The 22,296-nt window shown below is 48.8% G+C and overlaps 1 protein-coding gene and 1 pseudogene across 1 annotated transcript in view; one reads left to right on the forward strand and one right to left on the reverse strand.

The window, feature by feature from the left end:
• Positions 1 to 5,060, reverse strand: part of LOC105476094 (lysosomal protein transmembrane 4 beta) — a 75,574-nt gene extending 70,514 nt beyond the window's left edge. The window contains 6 exon segments of the mRNA XM_011731744.3: positions 4,546 to 4,686; positions 4,688 to 4,785; positions 4,788 to 4,855; positions 4,857 to 4,893; positions 4,896 to 4,925; positions 4,928 to 5,060. Coding sequence (XP_011730046.1) covers positions 4,546 to 4,686; positions 4,688 to 4,785; positions 4,788 to 4,855; positions 4,857 to 4,893; positions 4,896 to 4,925; positions 4,928 to 5,045 — 492 coding nt within the window. The 5' untranslated portion in view covers positions 5,046 to 5,060.
• A 6,113-nt stretch (positions 5,061 to 11,173) lies between these two features.
• Positions 11,174 to 12,734, forward strand: LOC139355575 (X antigen family member 1 pseudogene; annotated as a pseudogene).
• The last annotated feature ends 9,562 nt before the right edge of the window (positions 12,735 to 22,296 follow it).

The following is a 22,296-nucleotide window of genomic DNA, read 5'->3' on the forward strand; positions in this document are numbered from 1 at the left end:
CGGTTCACTGCAACCTCCGCATCCCGGGTTCAAGTGATTCTCCTCTCTTAGCTTCCCAAGTAGCTGGGGTTACAGGCACAACCATGCCCGGCTAATTTTTTATATTTTTAATAGAAACAGGGTTTCATCATGTTAGCTAGGACTCAAACTCCTGACCTCAGGAGATCTGCCGGACTCAGCCTCCCAAAGTGCTGTGATTACAGGCGTGAGCCACCGCGCCCAGCCTGGACTCTTATTTAAATATCTGCCTTTTCTGAAAACTCTCCACTTTCTTTTATTATTATTATTATTATTATTTTATTTACTTTTTTTTTTTTTTGAGGCAGAGTCTGTTGCCCAAGCTGGAGTGCAGTGCCGTGATCTCGGCTCACTGCAACCTCTGCCACCCTGGTTCAAGGGATTCTCCTGCCTCTGCCTCCCCAGCAACTGGGATTACAGGTGCCTGCCACTGCACCCAACTAATTTTTTTTTTTTTGAGACGGAGTCTCGCTCTGTCGCCCAGGCTGGAGTGCAGTGGCGCAATCTCGGCTCACTGCAAGCTCCACCTCCCGGGTTCACGCCATTCTCCCGCCTCAGCCTCCGAGTAGCTGGGACTACAGGCGCCCGCCACCACGCCCGGCTAGTTTTTTGTATTTTTAGTAGAGATGGGGTTTCACCATGTTAGCCAGGATGGTCTCGATCTCCTGACCTCGTGATCCACCCGCCTTGGCCTCCCAAAGTGCTGGGATTACAGGCTTGAGCCACCGCGCCCGGCCATACCCAACTAATTTTGTAGTTTTAGTAGAGATGAGGTTTCACCATCTTGGCCAGGCTGGTTTTGAACTCCTGACCTCATGATCCACTCACCTCGGCCTCCCAAAGTGCTGGGATTATGGGCGTGAGCCATCCACACTCGCCCCCCCGCTTTTTTTTTTTTTTTGAAATAAGAGTCTTGCTGTCCTCACCTAGGCTGGACTTTCTGCCTCCAGAGTTCAAGCAATTCTCTTGCCTCAGCCTCCTGAGTAGCTGGGATTACAGGCGCATGCCACCACGACAGAATAATTTTTGTATTTTTATTAGAGACGGGATCTCACCATGTTGCCCAGGCTGGTCTATAACTTCTGACCTCAAGTGATCTGCCTATCTCAGCCGCCCAAAGTGCTTACAGGTGTGAGCTTCTGTGCCAGGCCTCTTTTTTTTTTTTTTTTTTTTTTTTTGAGACACAGTTTTACTCTGTCACCCAGGCTAGAGTGCAGTGGCACAATCTTGGCTCACTGCAACCTCTGCCTCCCGGGTTCAAGCAATTCTCCTGCCTCAGCCTCCCGAGTAGCTGGGATTACAGGCCTACACCACCGCGCCTGTCTAATTTGTATTTTTAGTAGAGACGAGGTTTTACCACGTTGGCCATGGTTGGTCAGGCTGGTCTCGAACTCCTGACCTCAGATGATCTGCCCGCCTCGGTCTCCCAAAATGCTGGGATTTCAAGCGTGAGCCACTGCACTTGGCCTCTTTTTTTAAGAGACAGGGCACACTCTGGTTGCCCAGGCTGGAGTATAGGGGTGCAATCACAGCTCACTGCAGCTTCAAACTCCTGGGACTCAAGCTGGGACTACAGGTGTGGGCCACCACACCTGGCTCATTTTTAACTCTCCACTTTCTGATAACTGACTCCATTCCATACAGATTGCTGGCTGAGAGAAGGAGTTAGGACAAACTAGGGAAGGTGCCTCGTTTTACAGTGGTCCTGCTCCCTAGTCACACAGCACTCTCTTTAAAAAGTTCACGAATGTCAAAGTTTAGGACAACCAAAGAGTGAGTTATAGAGAAACGCCACACTCTGAGACGAATTCAGGAGTCCTTTATTAGCCGGCGACCCAGAGACAGCTAGTGCTCAAAATTCTCTCCGCCCCAAAGAAGGGGCTAGATTTTCTTTTATACTTTGGTTTAGAAAGGGGAGGCGGGGGAGTCCAGTTAAAACCATCTTACAGAAGTAAAGTAGGCCAAAAGTTAAAAGGATAAATGGTTACAGGAAAGCAAACAGTTCCAGGTGCAGGGGTTTTAAATCTATCACAAGGTGATAGACGCGGGGCTTTGGGTGCTATTAACTGGGTGAATTCCTGGGAACTGCGGATATGGCTTGCCACAGTGTCTTATCAGTTAATTGCATTCTTGGATGCGCTGGGAGTCAGCTTGCACAAGTTTAAGTCCTTGAGGAAGGGGGTGGCTAAGGGGCTGCAAGTGAAGGCGCCAAGATGGAGTCTGTCTGGCTCTCTTAGCTAAGGGAGAGTCAATTCAGATTAGAACAAGGTAGGGTATCACAAAATTATATTCAAAGGTCTGAGTGAAACTCATTACTTAAAAAAAAAAAAATCAAATGGCTTACATTGCCTTGCGAAACGCAAAAGACTATTTATAAAGATTACCAGTACTTAAGCAAGGTTTCCCAGAAATAGGGTTTACCTAAAGCAACATTTTTATTCACATCTGCTAGAAAGCTTTCTAATTATCTTTCAAAAGGCCATTTATTTCCAAATGCTAAGACAAGCACACCAGTAACTACTTTCCACAGAGAGTGTGCTCAAACAGTAGACAAAGCATGCTGAGTACTCTTTTATCACACCAACTCTGGCTGGCTGGATTACAGCCAACAACAGGGCTCAAGTAGGATTTATCTTTCCTGTAGATCACGTAGTACATTTGCCTAATGCAATGCCCTAGATTTCACAAATTACATTCACTGATGTACTTGCAAGTCGGCAGATTTGAACATTTTCAAGGAAGGCAGACACTTGTATAAAACAGTCTGTCTTGATCATCAATAAAAGCACCAACTATTTTGAGCCACCTACTATCCTTTTGCTATAATTTTCAATTTCGGTAAATAATTTATTGGCTTTCAGCAAAGTCGAGGTTTAGCTAATATGCTGATGTTCCATCTGTATTTACACTGCACAGTAAGAACCCACACACGCTAAATATGTTTGAAATATTTTCAAGCCAAAAATTTATATTGTGTGGCCATGATAGGCACTGACTAAAGGAAACTTGAAACTATAAATAGCACAGTGAACACCATATGCCTGGGGTGAAATGTTTTGCTTAAAATGGAACAAGGAAGGGGTTCACAGTTAAGACAAAAAGTCCATATTCTATCCAAAAATGGGCCCAATAAACAAACAAACCCCACACACACATACTCCTAACTCATTAAAGAGATAATTTTTCTCGGCGGGGCGCAGTGGCTCACTCCTGCCTGTAATCTCAGTACTTTGGGAGGCCAAGGAGGGCGAATCACGAGGTCAAGAGTTCGAAACCAGCCTGACCAATATGGTGAAACCGTCTCTTTTTGTAAAAATACAAAAAATTAGCTGGGCATAGTGGCGGGCGCCTGTAATCCCAGCTACTCCGGAAGCTGAGGAAGGAGAATCGCTTGAACTCGGGAGGCGGAGGTTACAGTGAGCTGAGATCGTGCCACTGCACTCCAGCCCGGGCCACAGAGTGAGACTGTCTCAAAAAAAAAAAAAAGAAAAAGAAAAAAAAAAAAAAAACCTCACTGAAAAAAGTTACATATGCCATTTGTCTACCATTTTCAGGGCATTTCCTCGTGATGCAGTGGTATTCACTGCAAAGCAACTCGGGTCTAACTCTCCATCATGATGTCACAAAACCCAAAATGCAGTGGAATCCGACTCAGTGCTGGTGCAGTCTAGGGGTGCCAACAACCAGTGCAGTGCCGGCAGGTGCAGGGCAAGACTCCATCAGGTTTCCTCACTACCTCTGAAAATCACTGCTCCTCATACAAAAAAAGACTTTAAAAGTTCCAACCAGGAAAAAAAATGCCAGATTTGCCTGCTAAGTCTGTCAAGAAAAGGTCCCAGGACCAACTGTCCATGGGCAGGAAAAATGTGGGTGGAAAATGGCTTCCCCGGGCAGATGGAAATGCAGTAAATCCCACTCACATCCCTTCCCGGAGTAAGGGCGTTAAAACATGGCTGGGGGGAGGGGACCTATTCACAAGAGGATGCCAAGAACCCCCAACCACTTCAACTCGGGATCCGAACGTGCGACGGCGTGAAAGCGCAGGCGACCTTAGCGGAGACGCGGCCAGGGAACGAGCATTGACAAATCCGCAACCCTGACCACACAGCTGCAAAATATGCACCGTCCCCTCCGCGACAGCCGTAGCCGTCCGCAGCTGTCGAAACACAAAGCCCACGGGTTTTAAGAAGAAAGGAAACACGTGCTCAGCAGATAAGCTCAAGAGTTTCTCGGCCCCGGGTGCTCCCTACGCGACGCCGCAGAGCTGCGTGGAAGCTGGAGACCGGCGACCCGCACCACCTGGGCGCCAAGGCTCGGGTGCGGCCCTCCACCCCGCGCCCCTGGCCTCCCCCGCTGTCTGCGCTGGCCCAGCCGGGGAAGCGCGGACGCGGCACCTAGAGAATTAAGTTTCTAATAATACAACTTTAGGCGGATAAGCGCGCCTCACCCCACCGCGAGGCCGGGCCAGAAGCCCAGCTCGGGGCGCGGAATCAACTCGGGGTCCGGCGCCGGGCGCGCCGCGCTCACCAGATACCAGACGCCGAGCAGGATGGTGCCGGTGCGGACATGGCAGCACAAGCAGCAGCTGTTGGAGTAGAACCGCGTCCAAGGCGCGACCATCTTCATCGCTCCGGGCGCAGTGGCGCGAGCGCGCGCCCAAGTTTTCAGGGAGCGTCGACCGCCTCGCCTGGGGCCCGCCGCGCCGCTGCTGACGGCTCCTCCGCCGCTCCGGCTCCCTGCCCTCTCGCCCGTGCGCCCGCCGGCCCGCTCCTCGATCCCCCGAGATCTCCTAGCGTCTGCTGCGTCCGGACCCTGAGCTCCGAAGGCGGTGGCGGCGGGGGAGGGGGCGGGGCGGACTCGGCCATGTGACCCGGCCCGTGACGTCATCGCGGGCTCCAGCCAGCTGCGGGAGCAGCGAGCCCCGGGTGAATAAATCCATCAGCGTGCACCCTCGGGCGGTCTCCTAGTCGGCCATCAGTGGAGGTCCCGGCCTTCCCTTTTTCATCTGGCCATTCGTGTAACTGCATTCCGTAGTCGAGATTCTTTTAGTCTAGTTCCTTGTGGTTTTCTTCCCTTCTACTACTTTTTTTTTTTTTTTTTTTGAGAGGGAGTCTCGCTTTTGTCGCCCAGGCTGGAGTGAAGTGGCACGATCTCCGCTCACTGCAACCTCTGCCTCCCGAGTTCAAGCGATTCTCCTGCCCAACCGCCCCAGTAGCTGGGATTACAGGCGCCTACCACCAGACCCGGCTAATTTTTTGTATTTTTAGTAGAGGTGTGGTTTCACCATGTTGGTCAGGCTGATCTGGAACTCCTGGCGTCAAATGATCCACCCGCCTCCACCTCCCAAAGTGCTGGGATTATAGGCCTGAGCCACCGCACCCGGCCCCCTTCTACTTCTATCTTGCAGGTAATCGATACAGCTCCTATCACTCTTATCTTGCACGAGAGAAAGGAAAACTGCGCGGTGCTATTCCAGTCAATTGCAGTACTTTGAACCACCACGGAGAGCAATTTGTCTCCGCTTCCCAGCTCAATTACTGTGGTAGTAATCTTTTCCTAGAAAATAGGATGTATGTCAAGGACATCCTTGCTGTGCTTCAGGTAGCATTTTTAATCATGAGTGCAGCTCTAAAGATTCAGCCCCAGCCTGGGCAACATGGGGAAACCCTGGCTCTACAAAAAATACCAAAATTGGCTGGGCGCAGTGGCTCACGCCTGTAATCCCAGTGAGAGACAGGACTAGTGAATTTTCTGGGGCGACTAAGAATTCCTAAACCTAGCTGGGGAAGGTGACCGCACCCACCTTTAAACAGGGGGCTTGTAACTCAGCTCACACCCGACCAATCAGATAGTAATGAGGGCTCACTAAAATACCAATTAAGCTAAAAGCAGGAGGTAAAGAAATAGTCAAATCATCTAATCCGAGAGCACAGGGGGAGGGACAATGATTGGGATATAAACCCCAGGCATTCAAGCTGGGAGTGGGCAACCCCCTTTGGGTCCCCTCCCACTGTATGGGAGCTCTGTTTTCACTCTGTTAAATCTTGCAACTGCACATGCTTCTGGTCCATGTTTATTCCACTACAAGCTGAGCTTTCCCTCACTGTCCACCACTGCTGTTTGCTGCTGTCGCAGACCCGCAGTTGACTTCCACCCCTTTGGATCTGGCAGGGTGTCCCCTGCGTTTCTGATCCAGCAAGGCACCCATTGCGGCTCCAGTTTGGGCTATAGGCTCACCATTGTTCCTGTGTGGCTAAGTGCCCAGGTTCGTCCTAATGGAGCAGAACACTAGTCGCTGGTTTCCACGGTTCTCTTCTAATAGAGCTATAACAGTCACTGCATGGCCCAAAGTCTCATTCCTTGAAATCTGTGAGGCCTAGAACCCCAGGTCAGAGAACAAAAGGCTTGCTGCCATCTTGGGAGCTGTGAGAACAAAGACCCACCCATAACACCAGCACTTTGGGAGGCCAAAGGCGGGCGGATCACCTGAGGTCGGAAGTTTGAGACCAGACTGACCAACATGGAGAAACCCCATCTCTACTAAAAATACAAATAAAATTCGCTGGGTGTGGTGGCGCATGCCTGTAATTCCAGCTACTGGGAAGTCTGAGGCAGGAGAATCGCTTGAACCCAAGAGGCGGAGGTTGCGGTGAGCCGAGATCGCACCATTGCACTCCAGCCTGGGCAACAAGAGTGAAACTCGGTCTCAAACAAAACAAAACAAAACACAAAATTAGCTGGGCTTGGTGGCATGTGCCTGTGGTCCCAGCTACTCCAGGGGCTGAGGCGGGAGAATTACCTGAGCCAGGGAGTTCGAGGCTGCAGTGAGCCGTGATTGTGCCACTACACTCCAGCCTGGGCGATGGCAGTGAGACACTTCTCAAAACAAAAAAAGAAACAGTCATCCAACCAGTTACACAAGGCCTCTGCAAGACACAACACAGTGTTAGAGATAGTGAAAGATAGTTCTATGCTTTGGAGGAGTTTATTTCCTCCCAACTCGTGTTTCGTCTAGAAACGCCCTTGTCTGCGGTTAGCCTATGGACTACTGTCAAAGCCAAGAATCTGAGATAAGTTAGATTATTAGCACGGTTGAAAGTTTTATTTCAGACATGCAGAAAAAAAAAATTGATTCAATCTAAATTTCCTAAAATCAGGCTAAATAGGAAGAAAGATACTGTTAAAACTATTCAGTTACAGATCTGGTTAGTTTTAAAAGGCTTTAAAGCTGCAACTTTCTTAGTAAGTAGCTTTATCCTGGAACCAAGAGCCATCCCTACCTTGTCAAGCGTTGGCCCTTAATCAGAAATGATAAGTAACATTATTTGGGGAGTTAATCAGAAAACCAAACAAAAAGCTCCGTTTTTGTTTTGTGTTTTCTTTCTTCTTCGTCGTCTTTTTTTTTTTTTTCAGATGGAATTTCACTCTTGTTACCCAGGCTGCAGTGCAATGACGCGATCTGGGCTCACCACAACCTCCGCCTCCCGGGTTCAAGCAATTCTCCTGACTCAGCCTTCCAAGTAGCTGGGATTACAGGCATGCGCCATCACACCTGGCTAATTTTGTATTTTTAGTACAGACCGGTCATGTTGGTCAGGCTGGTCTCAAACTCCTGACCTCAGGTGATTCACCCGCCTCAGCCTCCCAAAGTGCTGGCATTACAGGTGTGAGCCACCTCGCCCAGCCTTGTTTTGTGTTTTCACTACAAAATTCTGGTTTCTTCAAGTTGAATAATGAAGAACAACAACAAAAATTCTGGTTCCTTTCACATTGGAGATCATTTTCTCTGTGGGATCTTCCATTTAAAATTTAATTATGCCCACGGCCACTTTTTAAAATATATGTGTATATACTAGTTAAGTGCAGTAGTGACCACAGGCAAAAGAGTAGAACAAGGAGTTCCATCTGTAACTGATCATGAACAATCAATTGAGATAACTCACTACCTTCAGACAATCAGCCATTTCTTTTTTTTTGAGACAGAGTCACGTACTGTCACTGGGCTGGAGTGCAGTGGTGCGATCTTGGCTCACTGCAACCTCCGCCTCCCAGGTTCAAGCGATTCTCCTGCCTCAGTCTCCCAAGTAGCTGGGATTACAGGTGCCCACCATGTCCAACTAATTTTTTGTATTTTTAGTAGAGATGGGTTTTCACCATGTTGGCCAGGCTGGTCTTAAACTCCTGATCTCAGGTGATCTGGCCGCCTCGGCCTCCCAAAGTGCTGGGATTACAGGTGTGTGCCGCTGCGCCTGGCCCACAGCCACTTTTTTTTTTTTTTTTTTTTTTTGAGACGGAGTCTCGCTCTGTCGCCCAGGATGGAGTGCAGTGGCATGATCTGGGCTCACTGCAAGCTCCGCCTCCCAGGTTCACGCCATTCTCCTGCCTCAGCCTCCTGAGTAGCTGGGACTACAGGCGCTGGCCACCACACCCGGCTAATTTTTTGTATTTTTAGTGGAGACGGGGTCTTGCAGTGTTAGCCAGGATGGTCTCGATCTCCTGACCTCGTGATCCACCTACCTTGGCCTCCCAAAGTGCTGGGATTACAGGCATGAGCCACCACACCCAGCTATAGCCACTTTTAATATAGGACAAGCATTTGTGCTCTGAGAAAAAGCGGAGACGTGATCAGAATGGGAAATGGTATCTTGAAAGAGACTTTTTCAACAATTAAACTCCAGCAAGCTCCCATAGTTACCTTCCCTTTTTCCCTCCCCACCAGAATTTCATATTCATTAGGCAAATCAATCATTGATTAAAGGGAATTTTATATTTTAGAAATCTTACTATTCAAGATCTGAACTTACAGACAGTTGCCAAATTTCTCTAGATAAGAAAATAAAGAATAGAGGGAATCTAACTGGAGAACAAAACAAAGAAGAGAGAAAAATGCCTTTGCGGTTAAAGTTTATTAAATAAAGCTTAGTGTCAATGTCTTTGGAGTTGTACTTGTTTGAGTGCAAGAGAGTATGGGAACTGGCTTCCAAAGGACAAATGAAACTGCCTTTGCAAAATTATAACTAAGGAAATTATGACAAGTGAAAGACATCAGATCTAACCAACTCTATCTTGCCTCTAATCTCTGAACTGTCCTTGTCCATTCCTGGGCATAGGCCGAACTAGCCTTAGGAAAGGATTTAGTTTATAGTTTAAATAATAGCCCCTCCCAAAAGCTAAACTGTCCTTGTGAAATGAATAAAAGGCCACCAGCCACCAAGTTAGAATGAGAGGGGCTGGAATTCTAAGTATTACCAGCCATTGTACTGGAGGTTGTAAGATTCGCAACTTCCACAATTATTCTTAAAGGTAACATCAGTGTTGAGAACCTAAGATCCGCCTTTTGAGATGTCTTTTTAGGTTTTTGCATTTCTAACAACCGGATGGCCCCACCTGGACCTGCCAACCAGTTCTGTGCCCCCGACCCAGGAACTGACTCAGCATAAGAGAACATCTTCCACTTCCTCTGATTTCATCCCCGAGCCAACCAATCAGCACTCCAGATTCACTGGCCGCCCCTCCCTACCCACCAAATTATTCTTTAAAACCCTGATAAAGGCCGGTCGCGGTGGGTTACTCCTGTAATCCCAGCACTTTGGGAGGCCGATGCGGGTGGATCACCCGAGGTCAGGAGTTTGAGACCAACATAACCAGCATGGCGAAACCCCGTCTCTACTAATAATACAAAAATTAGCCTGGCGTGGTGGCGGGCACCTGTAATCCTGGCTACTTGGGAGGCTGAGCCATGAGAATAGCTTGAACCCGGGAGGCGAAGGTTGCAGTGAGCCGAGATCGCACCGCTGCACTCCAGCCTGGGGAACAGGGCGAGGACTCCGTCTCAAAACAAACAAACAAAAACAAACCCTGATCTTCCACCAGCCTTCCACGCAACCAGTTCTGCATGAATTATTCTTTATTGCAATTCTCCTGTTTTGACAAATCAGCTCTGACTAGGCAGTGGGCAAGGTGAACCCCTTGAGCAGTTACACTGAGGCTTCGCAAGGAACTTAGTCACAGTTGGGTTATTCTTTTCATTTTTTTGTGGGGCGGGGTGGGCGGTATTATTTTCAAACAACCACATATTTAACTGACATACTGATTGCAATAGTAGAGTTATTTAGAAAAGTCACCTGGTTGACTGGGTGTGGTGGCTCACACCTGTAATCCCAGCACTTTGGGAGGCAGAGGTGGGCGATCACGAGGTTAGAAGATTAAGACCATCCTGACCAACATGGTGAAACCCCGTCTCTACCAAAAATATAAAAAAATTAGCCAGGCGTGGCAGCTTGTGCCTGTAGTCCCAGCTACAGGTGACACAGAGAGACTCTGTCTCAAAAAAAAAAAAGTCACGTGGTTTTAGGCCCGGCACAGTGGCTCACACCTGTAATCCCAACACTTTGGGAGGCCAAGGCAGGTGGATCACCTGAGGTCTGGAGTTCGAGACCAGCCTTACCAACATGGAGAAACCCCATCTCTACTAAAAAAAAAAAATACAAAAAATTAGCATGGTGGCACATGCCTGTAATCCCAGCTACTCGGGAGGCTGAGGCAGGAGAATCGCTTGAACCCAGGAGGCGGAGGTTGCAAAGAACCGAGATCAAGCCATTGCACTCCAGCCTGGGCAGCAAGAACAAACTCCGTCTCAAAAAAAAAAAAAAACGAAAAGAAAGAAAAGTCACCTGGTTTTCTGTTTGTTTGTTTTGAGAAGGAGTCTTGCTCTGTCACCAGGCTGGTGTGCAGTGGTGCACTTGATCTCGGCTCACCACAATCTCCGCCTCCCAGGTTCAAGTGATCCCTCCTGGGTTCAAATGATTCTGCCTCAGCCTCCCAAGTAGCTGGGATTACAGGCAAGCACCACCACACCCAGCTAATTTTTGTATTTTTAGTAGAGACAGGGTTTTACCATGTTGGCCAGGATGGTCTCGATATCTCGACCTCTTGATCTGCCCGCCTTGGCCTCCCAAAGTGCTGGGATTACAGGCATGAGCCACCATGGCCAGCCTGTTTGTTTTGAGAGACAGGGTCTCATTATGTTGCCTAGGCTGCTCTCAAGCTCCTGCTCTCAAGTGATCCTCCTGCCTCAGCTCCCCAAGGTCTTAGGATTATAGACGTGAGCCACTCTGCCTGGCACCACACTGTTCCTTTTCTGCCAGAACTAAGGATGACAGCCCCCATAACCTTGGTAAGGTTTCTTACAGTTCACTCGCACCTTCTCCTTCATTCTTCACTGGGGCCTTCCTTACCAGATTTTATTTATTTATTTATTTTTTTATTTTTTTATTTATTTATTTTTTTTTTTTTGAGACGGAGTCTCGCGCTGTCACCCAGGCTGGAGTGCAGTGGCTGGATCTCAGCTCACTGCAAGCTCCGCCTCCCAGGTTCACGCCATTCTCCTGCCTCTGCCTCCCGAGTAGCTGGGACTACAGGCGTCCGCCACCTCGGCCGGCTAGTTTTTTTGTATTTTTTAGTAGAGACGGGGTTTCACCGTGTTAACCAGGATGGTCTCGATCTCCTGACCTCGTGATCCGCCCATCTCGGCCTCCCAAAGTGCTGGGATTACAGGCTTGAGCCACCGCGCCCGGCCCCCTTACCAGATTTTAAACACTTCTCACTTTTAGGACTTTAGGACTTGCAGCCTCTTTGTCACCCAGGCTTGTCTTTTTTTTCTTTTTTTTTTTCTTTGAGACAGGGTCTCCCTGTGTCTCCCAGGCTGGAGTGCAGTGGTGCGATCTCGGCTCACTGCAGCCTCCATCTCCCGGTTTCAAGCCTCAGCCTCAGCCTCCTGAGTAGCTGGGCTTACAAGTGTGTGCCACCACGGCCCAGCTAATTGTGTTTTTCATAGAAACGGGGCCAGGCGCAGTGGCTCACGTCTGTAATCCCAGCATTTTGGGAGGCTGAGGCGGGCAGATCACCTGAGGTGGGGAGTTTGAGACCAGCCTGACCAACATGGAGACACCGTCTCTACTAAAAATACAAAAAAATTAGAGTGTGGGGAACGCGGCGGAGCTGTGAGTGGGCAACTCCGGTCCCTGAGGTCTGGATTCTTTCTTTCCTACTGAGACACAGCGGAGCCAATCCCAGGAGCCCAGTAATGGAGAGGCCCAAGAAGAAGAACCAGCAGCTGAAAGTCGGGATCCTACACCTGTTCAGGAGACAGAAGAAGATCAGGATAGAGCTGAGATCCAAGTGCGTGACATGGAAGGTGATCTGCAAGAGCTGCGTCAGTCAAAGACCGGGGTTAAATCTGGATTTGGCGGTGGCTCAAGCCTGTAATCCCAGCACTTTGGGAGGCTGAGACGGGCGGATCACGAGGTCAGGAGATCGAGACCATCCTGGCTAACACGGTGAAACCCCGTCTCTACTAAAAAATATAAAAAACTAGCCGGGCGAAGTGGCGGGCGCCTGTAGTCCCAGCTACTCGGGAGGCGGAGGCAGGAGAATGGCCTAAATCCGGGAGGCGGAGCTTGCAGTGATCTGAGATCCGGCCACTGCACTCCAGTCCGGACGACAGAGCCAGACTCCGTCTCAAAAAAAAAAAAAAAAAATCTGGATTTGGGTGCTGGCGTCAAGGTGAAGATTATACCCAAGGAAGAACACTGTAAAATGCCAGAAACAGGTGAAGGGCAACCACAAGTTTAAATGAAGACAAGCTGAAATGACGCAAACTGGTTTTATATTAGATATTTGACTTAAACTATCTCAATAAAGTTTTGCAGCTTTCACCAAAAAAAAAAAAAAAAAAAAAATAGCCAGGCATAGTAGTGTATGCCTGTAATCCCAGCTACTTGGGAGACTGAGGCAGGAGAATTGCTGGAAACTCGGAGCCGGAGGTTGCAGTGAGCCGAGATCGTGCCACTGCACTCCAGCCTGGGCAACAGAGCAAGACTCTGTTTCAAAAAAAATATAGAGACGGAGTTTTGCTCTGTTGGCCAGGCTGGTCTTGAACTCCTGGCCTCAAGTGATCCTCCCACCTCAGCCTCCCAAAGTGTCTGAAGTTACCACGCCCAGCCTCCCTCATTTTCTTATACTCCAATTTTTCTCTCTCCTTCACCTTCTTCTGAGTTCAGCTATTTCCCAGCTATTTGTTAGGGAACGTTTTTTCTTTTTCTTTTTCTTTTTCTTTTTTTTTTTTTTTCTGTTTTTGAGAGTGAGTCTCATTCTGTTGTCCAGGCTGGAGTGCAGTGGTGTGATCTTGGTTCACTGCAGCCTCCACCTCCTGGGTTCAAGTGATTCTCATGCCTCAGCCTCCCCAGTAGCTGAGATTACAGGTGCCTGCCACCACATCTGGCTAATTTTTATATTTTTAGTAGAGATGGAGTTTACCATGTTGCCCAGGTTGGTCTCGAACCCCTGATCTCAGGTGATCCACCCGCCTTGGTCTCCCAAAGCGCTAGGCTTACAGGCGTGAGCCACCGTGCCCGGCTGGTGAACGTTTTTTCTTTCCACTAGATAAAGCCACCCTTTCAAATCTCTTCTTCTCTATGGCCAATTGCATTTCAGTCTCTCTGTTAGAAATTCAAATTACCCAATATTAATTTGAGTGCCCACTATGGACAAAACATAAAGACATAAAGGCTGGAAAGATTAGTAACGTTTTGTTCCTGCTCTCAAAGCAGACCACTGAGGCTGGACCCAGTGGCTCAAACCTACAATCCCAGCACTTTCAGGGGCCAAGATGAGAAGATTGCTTGAGCCCAGGAATTCAAGACCAGCCTGGGCAACAAAGCAAACCCTGTCTGTACAAAAATTTTAAAAATTAGCCAGGCATGGTGGCACATGCCTGTGGTCCCAGCTACTCAAGAGACTAAGGCAGGAGGATCACTTGAGCCCAGGAGGGCAAGGTTACAGTGAGCTGTGATCACGCCACTGTACTCCAGCCTGGATGACAGAGTGAGACCATCTCAAAAAAAAAAAAAAGTGGACCATCTAACCTAGTGGCACAAGTCACTGTGATGTAAGTCAGCATGTATGATGTATATCATTAAAAATAAAACATTTCAAAAAAAGGCTGGGCGAGGTGGCTCACACCTGTAATCCCAGCACTTTGGAAGGCCAAGGCGGGTGGATCAGCTGAGGTTGGGACTTTGAGACTAGCCTGACCAACATAGAGAAACCCTGTCTCTATTAAAAATAGAAAATTAGCTGGGCGTGGTGGCACATGCCTGTAATCCCAGCTATTCAGGAAGCTGAGGCAGGAGAATCACTTGAACAGGTAGGCGGAGGTTGCCGTGAGCCGAGATCGCGCCATTGCACTCCAGCATAGGCAACAAGAGCAAAATTCCGTCTAAAAAAATAAAAAAGTAACAAAACAAAACAAACCACTAGGAAAGCAGGAAGAGATTAATTACAATTGTGGGAGGCCGGGCGCGGTGGCTCAAGCCTGTAATCCCAGCACTTTGGGAGGCCGAGACGGGCGGATCACGAGGTCAGGAGATCGAGACCATCCTGGTTAACACGGTGAAACCCCGTCTCTACTAAAAAATACAAAAAACTAGCCGGCCGAGGTGGCGGACGCCTGTAGTCCCAGCTACTCGGGAGGCGGAGGCAGGAGAATGGCGTGAACCCGGGAGGCGGAGCTTGCAGTGAGCTGAGATCCGGCCACTGCACCCCAGCCTGGGTGACAGCGCGAGACTCCGTCTCAAAAAAAAAAAAAAGCAAAAAAAACAATTGTGGGGAGTTCTTATTTTAGTTGGGTCTTGCGAAGGGTGAATACACCACAAAAGGTGAAGGAAGAGACACGTGCCTCAGGATTTGGATTGGACCGGAAAGTCCTTTGGGGGTGGGAAGGTTTCATTTGAACTACCTCCATAACCTAGGCAAGGGTCTATCTCAAGAGAGACCTCAGGACCCCTCTAAAGGCTGAGAAATTCAGAGCTACATGTAGGTAGTTTTCCTGGAAAGGAAAACCTAGATGTGTTAGAAAAGAAATTCATGTACCTATGCACATGGTGCTGTTGAATGTGTGTGTGTGTGTGGTTTTTTTTTTTTTTTTTTTTGAGACAGAGTCTTACTCTGTCACCCAGGCTGGAGTGCAGTAGTGCAATCTCGGTTCACTGCAACCTCTGCCTCCCAGGTTCAAGCGATTCTCCCACATCAGCCTCCTGAGTAGCTGAGATTACAGGCGTGCGCCACCATGCCCCACTAATTTGGTATTTTCTGTAGAGCCAGGGTTTCGCCATGTTTCCCAGGCTTGTCTTGAACTCTTGGGCTCGGGCTATCTGTTCACCTCAGCCTCCCAAAGTGCTGGGATTGTAGGAGTGAGCCACCGCTCCCGGCCCATATCTTAGTTTGGGGTAGATCAGAGAGGGCCTCCCAGAAATGGTGACATCTAAGTTCACACTTACAGGATAAGGTGAAATTGGCCAGGTAAAGAGAAGCAGAGGACTACCCAGGGCAGGATGGAAACAGGACGCACATGGGATGGGCAGCTGGCAGGCCTGCAGGGTCACAAACAGCAAGGAGCACAGTAACTGAGGGTTCATATTGGAAAGAAAAAGGGACAGAGCTGAGAGAGGTAAGGGTAAGGAACTTTCAGGGGTGTCAGTGTGTGTGGGGGTAGGTAACAGAAGGTAAAAAGCTTTTTTTTGAGATGGAGTCTCACTCTGTTGCCCAGGCTGGAGTGCAGTGGCATGATCTCAGCTCCACTGCAACCTCCACCCGCTGGCTTCAAGCAATTCTCTGCCTCAGCCTCCTGAGTAGCTGGGATTACAGGCGCGTGCCACCATGTCCAGCTAATTTTTGAATTTTTAGTAGAGATGGGGTTTTACCATGTTGGTCAGGCTGATCTCGAACTCCTGACCTTGTGATCTGCCTGCCTTGGCCTCCCAAAGTGCTGGGATTACAGGCGTGAGCTACTGCACCCAGCCCTGTTTGGAGTATATTTCCTGAGGAAAGTGGGGAGCTATGAAACTACTGGAGGTTTCATAACTAAAATCCACATGACTTGATAAATTCACGTCACAGGAGGCTTAAGGTACATACCAAAGAGGCAGGATTGGCCACATAATTTGTGGGATCCAGTGCAAAAGGAAATTTTGAGGCCTATTTTTGAAAAAGTATTAAGAATTTCAAGATGGCAACAGTAGGACATTAAATGAAGCATGCAGTCCTTCTAAGCACAAGTCTCTAGCAAGTTCCACTGTCCAGGGTCCCACTGCTCAGGTTTCACTGCTCTGGTCACACATCCAGATTTTCCAGGTCACAGTGCCCAGGCCCCACTGCTCAGGTCACTCTGCCCAGGTCGCACTGTCCAGCTCACATCATCCATATCACACAGCTCAGGTCACACATCCAGGTCACACATCCAGATTATCCAGGTCCCACTGCTCAGGTCCCACTACCCAGGTCACACTGCCCAGTTCACACCACCCAGATCACACAGCTCAGGTCACACATCCAGGTCACACATCCAGATTATCCAGGTCCCAGTGCCCAGCTCACACTGCTCAGGTCACAAGTCTAGGTCACTTTGCCCAGGTCCCACTGCTCAGGTCACACTGCCCATGAAGTTGGCCCTGCAGATAGGCTTCATATCTCTGTTAGAACTTAAAAATAAAACTAAACAGAAATAAATATATATATGATACAGGGTCTGGCTCTGTTGCCCAGGTTGGAGTACAGCGGTGCAATCACAGCCCACTACAACCTCTGCCTACCGGGCTCAAGTAATTCTCTCACCTCAGCCTCCAGACTATCTGGGACTACAAACACGTGCCACCACGCCTGGCAAGTTTTTGTGAGTTATTTGATAGAGACAGGGTTTCACCATATTGCCCAGGCTGGTAAACAAAAGAAAATTTTGTGAGCTCTCTCATTTTTGTCAGAACACAGGGAACTGCTTCCCGGAGGCCATGATAATTGTGAGTTTCATAGGAGTGAGAGGAGGAAAATAAGTAGTATGCCAGATGATTCATTAAAGAATCTGGCTCTTGTCCAGGGTCAGGCCTGTGAAGGTCAGAATGTGGAGCTGGTTCCAGTCCTGAATTGCAGCCAAGGTGGAAGTCAAGAATTATGATTGATACGTTCTCAGAGATCTATGTAATTAATCACATATTTATTAAAGCACATTTGGGGTTTGGCCAGGTTCTGGACTGGGGTTGTGAGACAGAGTACATTAAGACAAAATCCCTGCCTCCGAGAAACTCAAAATAACAATGTTCCCAGAAAGGGGTCCCAAATCCAGAACCCAAGAGAGGGTTTTTGGATCTCGCACAAGAAATAACTCAAGGCAAGTTCATAAAGTAAAGTGAAAGCAAGTTTATTAAGAAAGTAAAGGAGGGCCAGGTGCAGTGGCTCATGCCTGTAACCCCAGCACTTGGGAGGCCAAAGTGGGCAGATCACTTGAGGCCAGGAGTTGGAGAACAGCCTGGCTCACATGATGAAACCCAGTCTCTACAAAAAAAAAGTAGCCAGGTGTGGTGGCATGTGCCTGTAATCCCAGCTACTCAGGAGGCTGAGGCAGAAGAATCGCTTGAACGCAGGAGGCAGAGGCTGCAGTGAGCCGAGATCGACGAGAGACTCCGTTTCCGCCCCCTCCAAAAAAAGGAATAAAATAAAGAAATAAAGGAATAAAGAATGGCTACTCTATAGGCAGAGTGGCGGCGTGACTGCTCCACTAAGGATACTTATAGTTATTTCTTGATTATATGCTAAACAAGAAGTGGATTATTCATGAGTTTTCCAGGAAAGGGGTGGGCAAGTCCCGGAACTGAAGGTTCCTCCCCACCATTTTAGACAATGTAAGTTAACTTCCTGACATTGCCATGGCCTTTGTAAACTGTCATGGTGCTGGTGGGAGTGTCTTTTAGCATGCTAATATATTATGATTAGCGTATAAGGAGCAGTGAGGATGATCAGAGGTCACTTTTGTCGCCATCTTGGTTTTGATTGGATTTGGCTGCCTTCTTTACTGCAACCTATTTTATTAGCAAGGTCTTTATGACCTGCACCTTGTCCTGACCTTCTATCTCATCCAGTGACTTAGAATGCCTAGCCTCCAGGGAATGCAGTCCAGTAGTTCTCAGCCTCATTTTACCTAGCCCCTATTCAAGATGGAGCCACTGTGGCTCCAACGTCTCTGACAATAAGAGACAAAGATGGGCAGATGCAGTCATTAGTGGTAGATTTGTGCAGCTAACAGTAAAAACAAACAAACAAAAAACAGTATTCTGATTAATGGTGATATTATTGTTGTAACCAAGCGAGTTATAGGGAGAATGCCACACTCTGAGACTAACTCAGGAGTCCTTTATTGCCGGCCACCGAGAGACGGCTAGAGCTCGAAATTCTCTCAGTCCCGAAGAAGGGACTAGATTTCTTTTTATACCTTGTCCTAAATAGGGGAGGGGAAGTCTAGCTAAAGAAATTTTTTTACAGAAGCAGAACAGGCAAAAAGTTAAAAGATGAATTGTTACAGAAACAGTTACAGGAAAATAAACAGTCCCAAGTTCAGGGGCTTAAATTATCACAAAGTAATAAACGCAGGGGCTTTGGGTACCATCAACCGAGGGCATTCCCAGGAGCTGCTGGTACAGCTTGCCTCAGTATCTTTTTTTTTTTTTTTTTTTTTGTTGTTGTTGTTGAGACGGAGTCTCGCTCTGTGGCCCAGGCTGGAGTGCAGTGGCCGGATCTCAGCTCACTGCAAGCTCCGCCTCCTGGGTTTACGCCATTCTCCTGCCTCAGCCTCCCAAGTAGCTGGGACTACAGGCGCCCACCACCTCGCCCGGCTAGTTTTTTGTATTTTTTTTAGTAGAGACGGGGTTTCACCGTGTTAGCCAGGATGGTCTCGATCTCCTGACCTTGTGATCCGCCCGTCTCGGCCTCCCAAAGTGCTGGGATTACAGGCTTGAGCCACCGCGCCCGGCCGCCTCAGTATCTTAAATAAGCGCATTCCTGGATGTGCTTGGAGTCAGCTTGCAACAGTTATATCCTTAAGGGAGGGTGACAAGGGGCTGCAAGCGAAGAAACCAAAATGGAGTCTGTCCGGCTCTCTCAGTTAAGAGAGAGTCAATCAGGTTAAAACAAGGTAGGGTATCAATTTATGGCATCAATGTTTAAAATTTGGAATGCAATCAAATATATCTGTATCGGTCACAGTCCAGTCAGGAAAACAACCATTCTAGATATTTCAAAAAGAGGCAATACAATACGGGGAATTGTTTGCTGTAATAAAATATTTTACAAGTGTCATCTTGACCGAGTTTTGAAGCCATGGCTAACAATTCGGAATTCCCTGTCACAGGCAGTTTGCTAAGGCCTCACCCCAACTACTTCCCTTATCACGCCTGGGTTACAATATGCACAGATTCAGGGCCAGAGACCCCGGGTACTTTTCAGCTCAGGAATGGCCCTTTCTTGTTTGGTCACAGAATTGTCAAAATACCCAAACTCCAGGAAGCCCTAAAACCTCCTTTGCATTACAAAAGCCACCTCAGACACTTTCAGCTTGCTGTTACTCTTCCTGGTGCAACTCCCGTGTGGCCCTGTGTGGCAGCCTTCTCTCCTTTGGAGAAGTAACAGAGAGTTCTGCCTTTCACCCAGCCCAGCGTCACTGTGTCCTGTCTCACCAACGGAGACGCCTTCAGGCTTTTCTGAAGATTGTGTCAAAGGTGGAGAAGGAAGGTCCTGCCCCTCCCAAAGCCCAGGGTAAGGCAAAGGCCTTGAAGGCGAAGAAGGCAGTGCTGAAAGGCATCCACAGCCACAGCGAAAAAGAAGATCCTCAAGTCACCCAGCTTCTAGCAGCCCAAGACACTGCAGCTCCTGAGGCAGCCCAAGTCTCCTCGGCAGAGCATGCCCAGCGGAAACCAGCTTGACCACTGCACCGTCAGCATGTTCCACGGGCCCCCTTAGTCTGCCCAGAAGATGGAAGACAACAGCACACTGTGTTATTGTGAGTGTTAAAGCCTGCGTTGCGGCTCAGAAAACAATATACCCAGCCTGTGTGGTGGCTTGAGCCTGTAATCCCAGCACTTTCGGAGGCCCAGGCGGGCAGATCGCTTAAGCTCAGGAGTTGGAGCCCTGCCTGGGCAATATAGTAAGAACCCCATTTCTACAAAAATTACAAATTAAAAAAAAGTTAGCCAGCATAGTGTCGCACTCCTGGAGGCCCAGCTACTCAGGAGGCTGAGGCAAGAGAATTGCTTGAGTCCTGGAGGTCAAGACTGCAGTGAGCCGCAAATGCGCCCCTGCACTCCAGCCTTGACCCTGTCTTTAAAAAAACCAAAAAGTCAGGCCCCGCGGTGGCTCAAGCCTGTAATCCCAGCACTTTGGGAGGCCGAGACGGGCGGATCACGAGGTCAGGAGATCGAGACCATCCTGGCTAACACAATGAAACCCCGTCTCCACTAAAAATACAAAAAAATTAGCCGGGCGTGGTGGCGGCGCCTGTAGTCCCAGCTACTCGGGAGGCTGAGGCAGGAGAATGGCGGGAACCCGGGAGGCGGAGCTTGCAGTGAGCCGAGATCGCGCCACTGCACTCCAGCCTGGGCGACAGAGCGAGACTCCGCCTCAAAAAAAAAAAAAAAAAAAAAAAGTCAGCTAAATATGGGTAGCCGCTACATAATGTGTTCCTAGAAATAAATATGAAACCAGAATGTCCACAAGCTGACACTGTAGAGTTTCTGTTCCCAGAGAGCTTAAAAATCTTTCTAATGACATCTGAACTTTTTTTTTTTTTTTTTTTTTTTTTTTTTTTTTTTTTGAGACGGAGTCTCGCTCTGCCGCCCAAGCTGGAGTGCAGTGGCCGGATCTCAGCTCACTGCAAGCTCCGCCTCCCGGGTTCACGCCATTCTCCTGCCTCAGCCTCCCGAGTAGCTGGGACTACAGGCGCCCGCCACCGCGCCCAGCTAGTTTTTTGTATTTTTTAGTAGAGACGGGGTTTCACCGTGTTAGCCAGGATGGTCTCGATCTCCTGATCTCGTGATCCGCCCGTCTCGGCCTCCCAAAGTGCTGGGATTACAGGCTTGAGCCACCGCGCCCGGCCTGAACTTTTTTTTTTTTTTTGAGATGGAGTCTGGCTCTGTTGCCCAAGCTGGAGTGCAGTAGCGTGATCTCGGCTCACTGCAACCTCCATCTCCCAGGTTCAAGTGATTCTCCTGCCTCAGCCTCCAGGAGTAACTGGGACTACAGGCACGCGCCACCATGCCTGACTAATTTTTGTATTTTTAGTAGAGATAGGGTTTCATCATATTGGCCAGGCTGTTCTTGAACTCATGACCTCAGGTGATCCACCCGCCTCGGCCTCCCGAAGTGCTGGGATTATAGGCATGAGCCACTGCTCCTGACCTGTTTTTTTTTTGTTTTGTTTTGACACAGGATCTTATTCTGTTGCCCAAACTGGAATGCAGTGGTGTGATCACTGCTCACTGCAGCCTTCACCTCCTGGGCTCAAGTGATCCTCCTGCCTCAGGCTCCTGAGTAGCTGGAACAACAGGCACGCACCTAGGGTACTGCAAGTTTCTTTTCTTTTTTGAGATGGAGTTTCGCTCTTGTTACCCAGGCTGGAGTGCAATGGCGCAATCTCAGCTCACCGCAACCTCCACCTCCTAGGTTCAAGTGATTCTCCTGCGTCAGCCTCCCAAGTGGCTGGGATTACAGGCATATGCCACCACGGCCGGCTAATTTTTAGTAGAGACGGGGTTTCTCCATGTTGGTCAGGCTGGTCTTGAACTCTCGACCTCAGATGATCCACCTGCCTCAGCCTCCCAAAGTACTGGGATTACAGGCATAAGCCACTGTGCCCGGTCTGTTTTTTGTTGTTGTTGTTGTTTGTTTGTTTGTTTTTTTGACACAGGATCTTATTCTGTTGCCCAGGCTGGAATGCAGTGGTGGGATCACAGTTCACTGCAGCCTCCACCTCCTGGGCTCAAGTGATCCTCCTGCCTCAGGCTCCTGGGTAGCTGGAACAACAGGCATGCACCATGGCTACTACAAGTTTCTTATTTCTTTCTTTCTTTTTTTGTTTGAGACGGAGTCTCGCTCTGCCGCCCAGGCTGGAGGTGCAGTGGCGCGATCTCAGCTCACTGCAAGCTCCACCTCCCAGGTTCACACCATTCTCCTGCCTCAGCCTCCCGAGTAGGTGGGACTACAGGCGCCCACCACCATGCCCAGCTCATTTCACTGTGTTAGCCAAGATAGTCTCGATCTCCTGACCTCGTGATCCGCCCGCCTCAGCCTCCCAAAGTGCTGGGATTACAGACATGAGCCACCACACCCAGCCTCTTTTTTTTTTTTTTCTTTAAGATGAAGTCTTTCTCTTGTCCCCCAGGCTGTAGTGCAATGACACCA

Source organism: Macaca nemestrina, chromosome 8 (assembly GCF_043159975.1).
Source record: "Macaca nemestrina isolate mMacNem1 chromosome 8, mMacNem.hap1, whole genome shotgun sequence".
NCBI classification, from domain to species: Eukaryota; Metazoa; Chordata; class Mammalia; order Primates; family Cercopithecidae; genus Macaca; species Macaca nemestrina.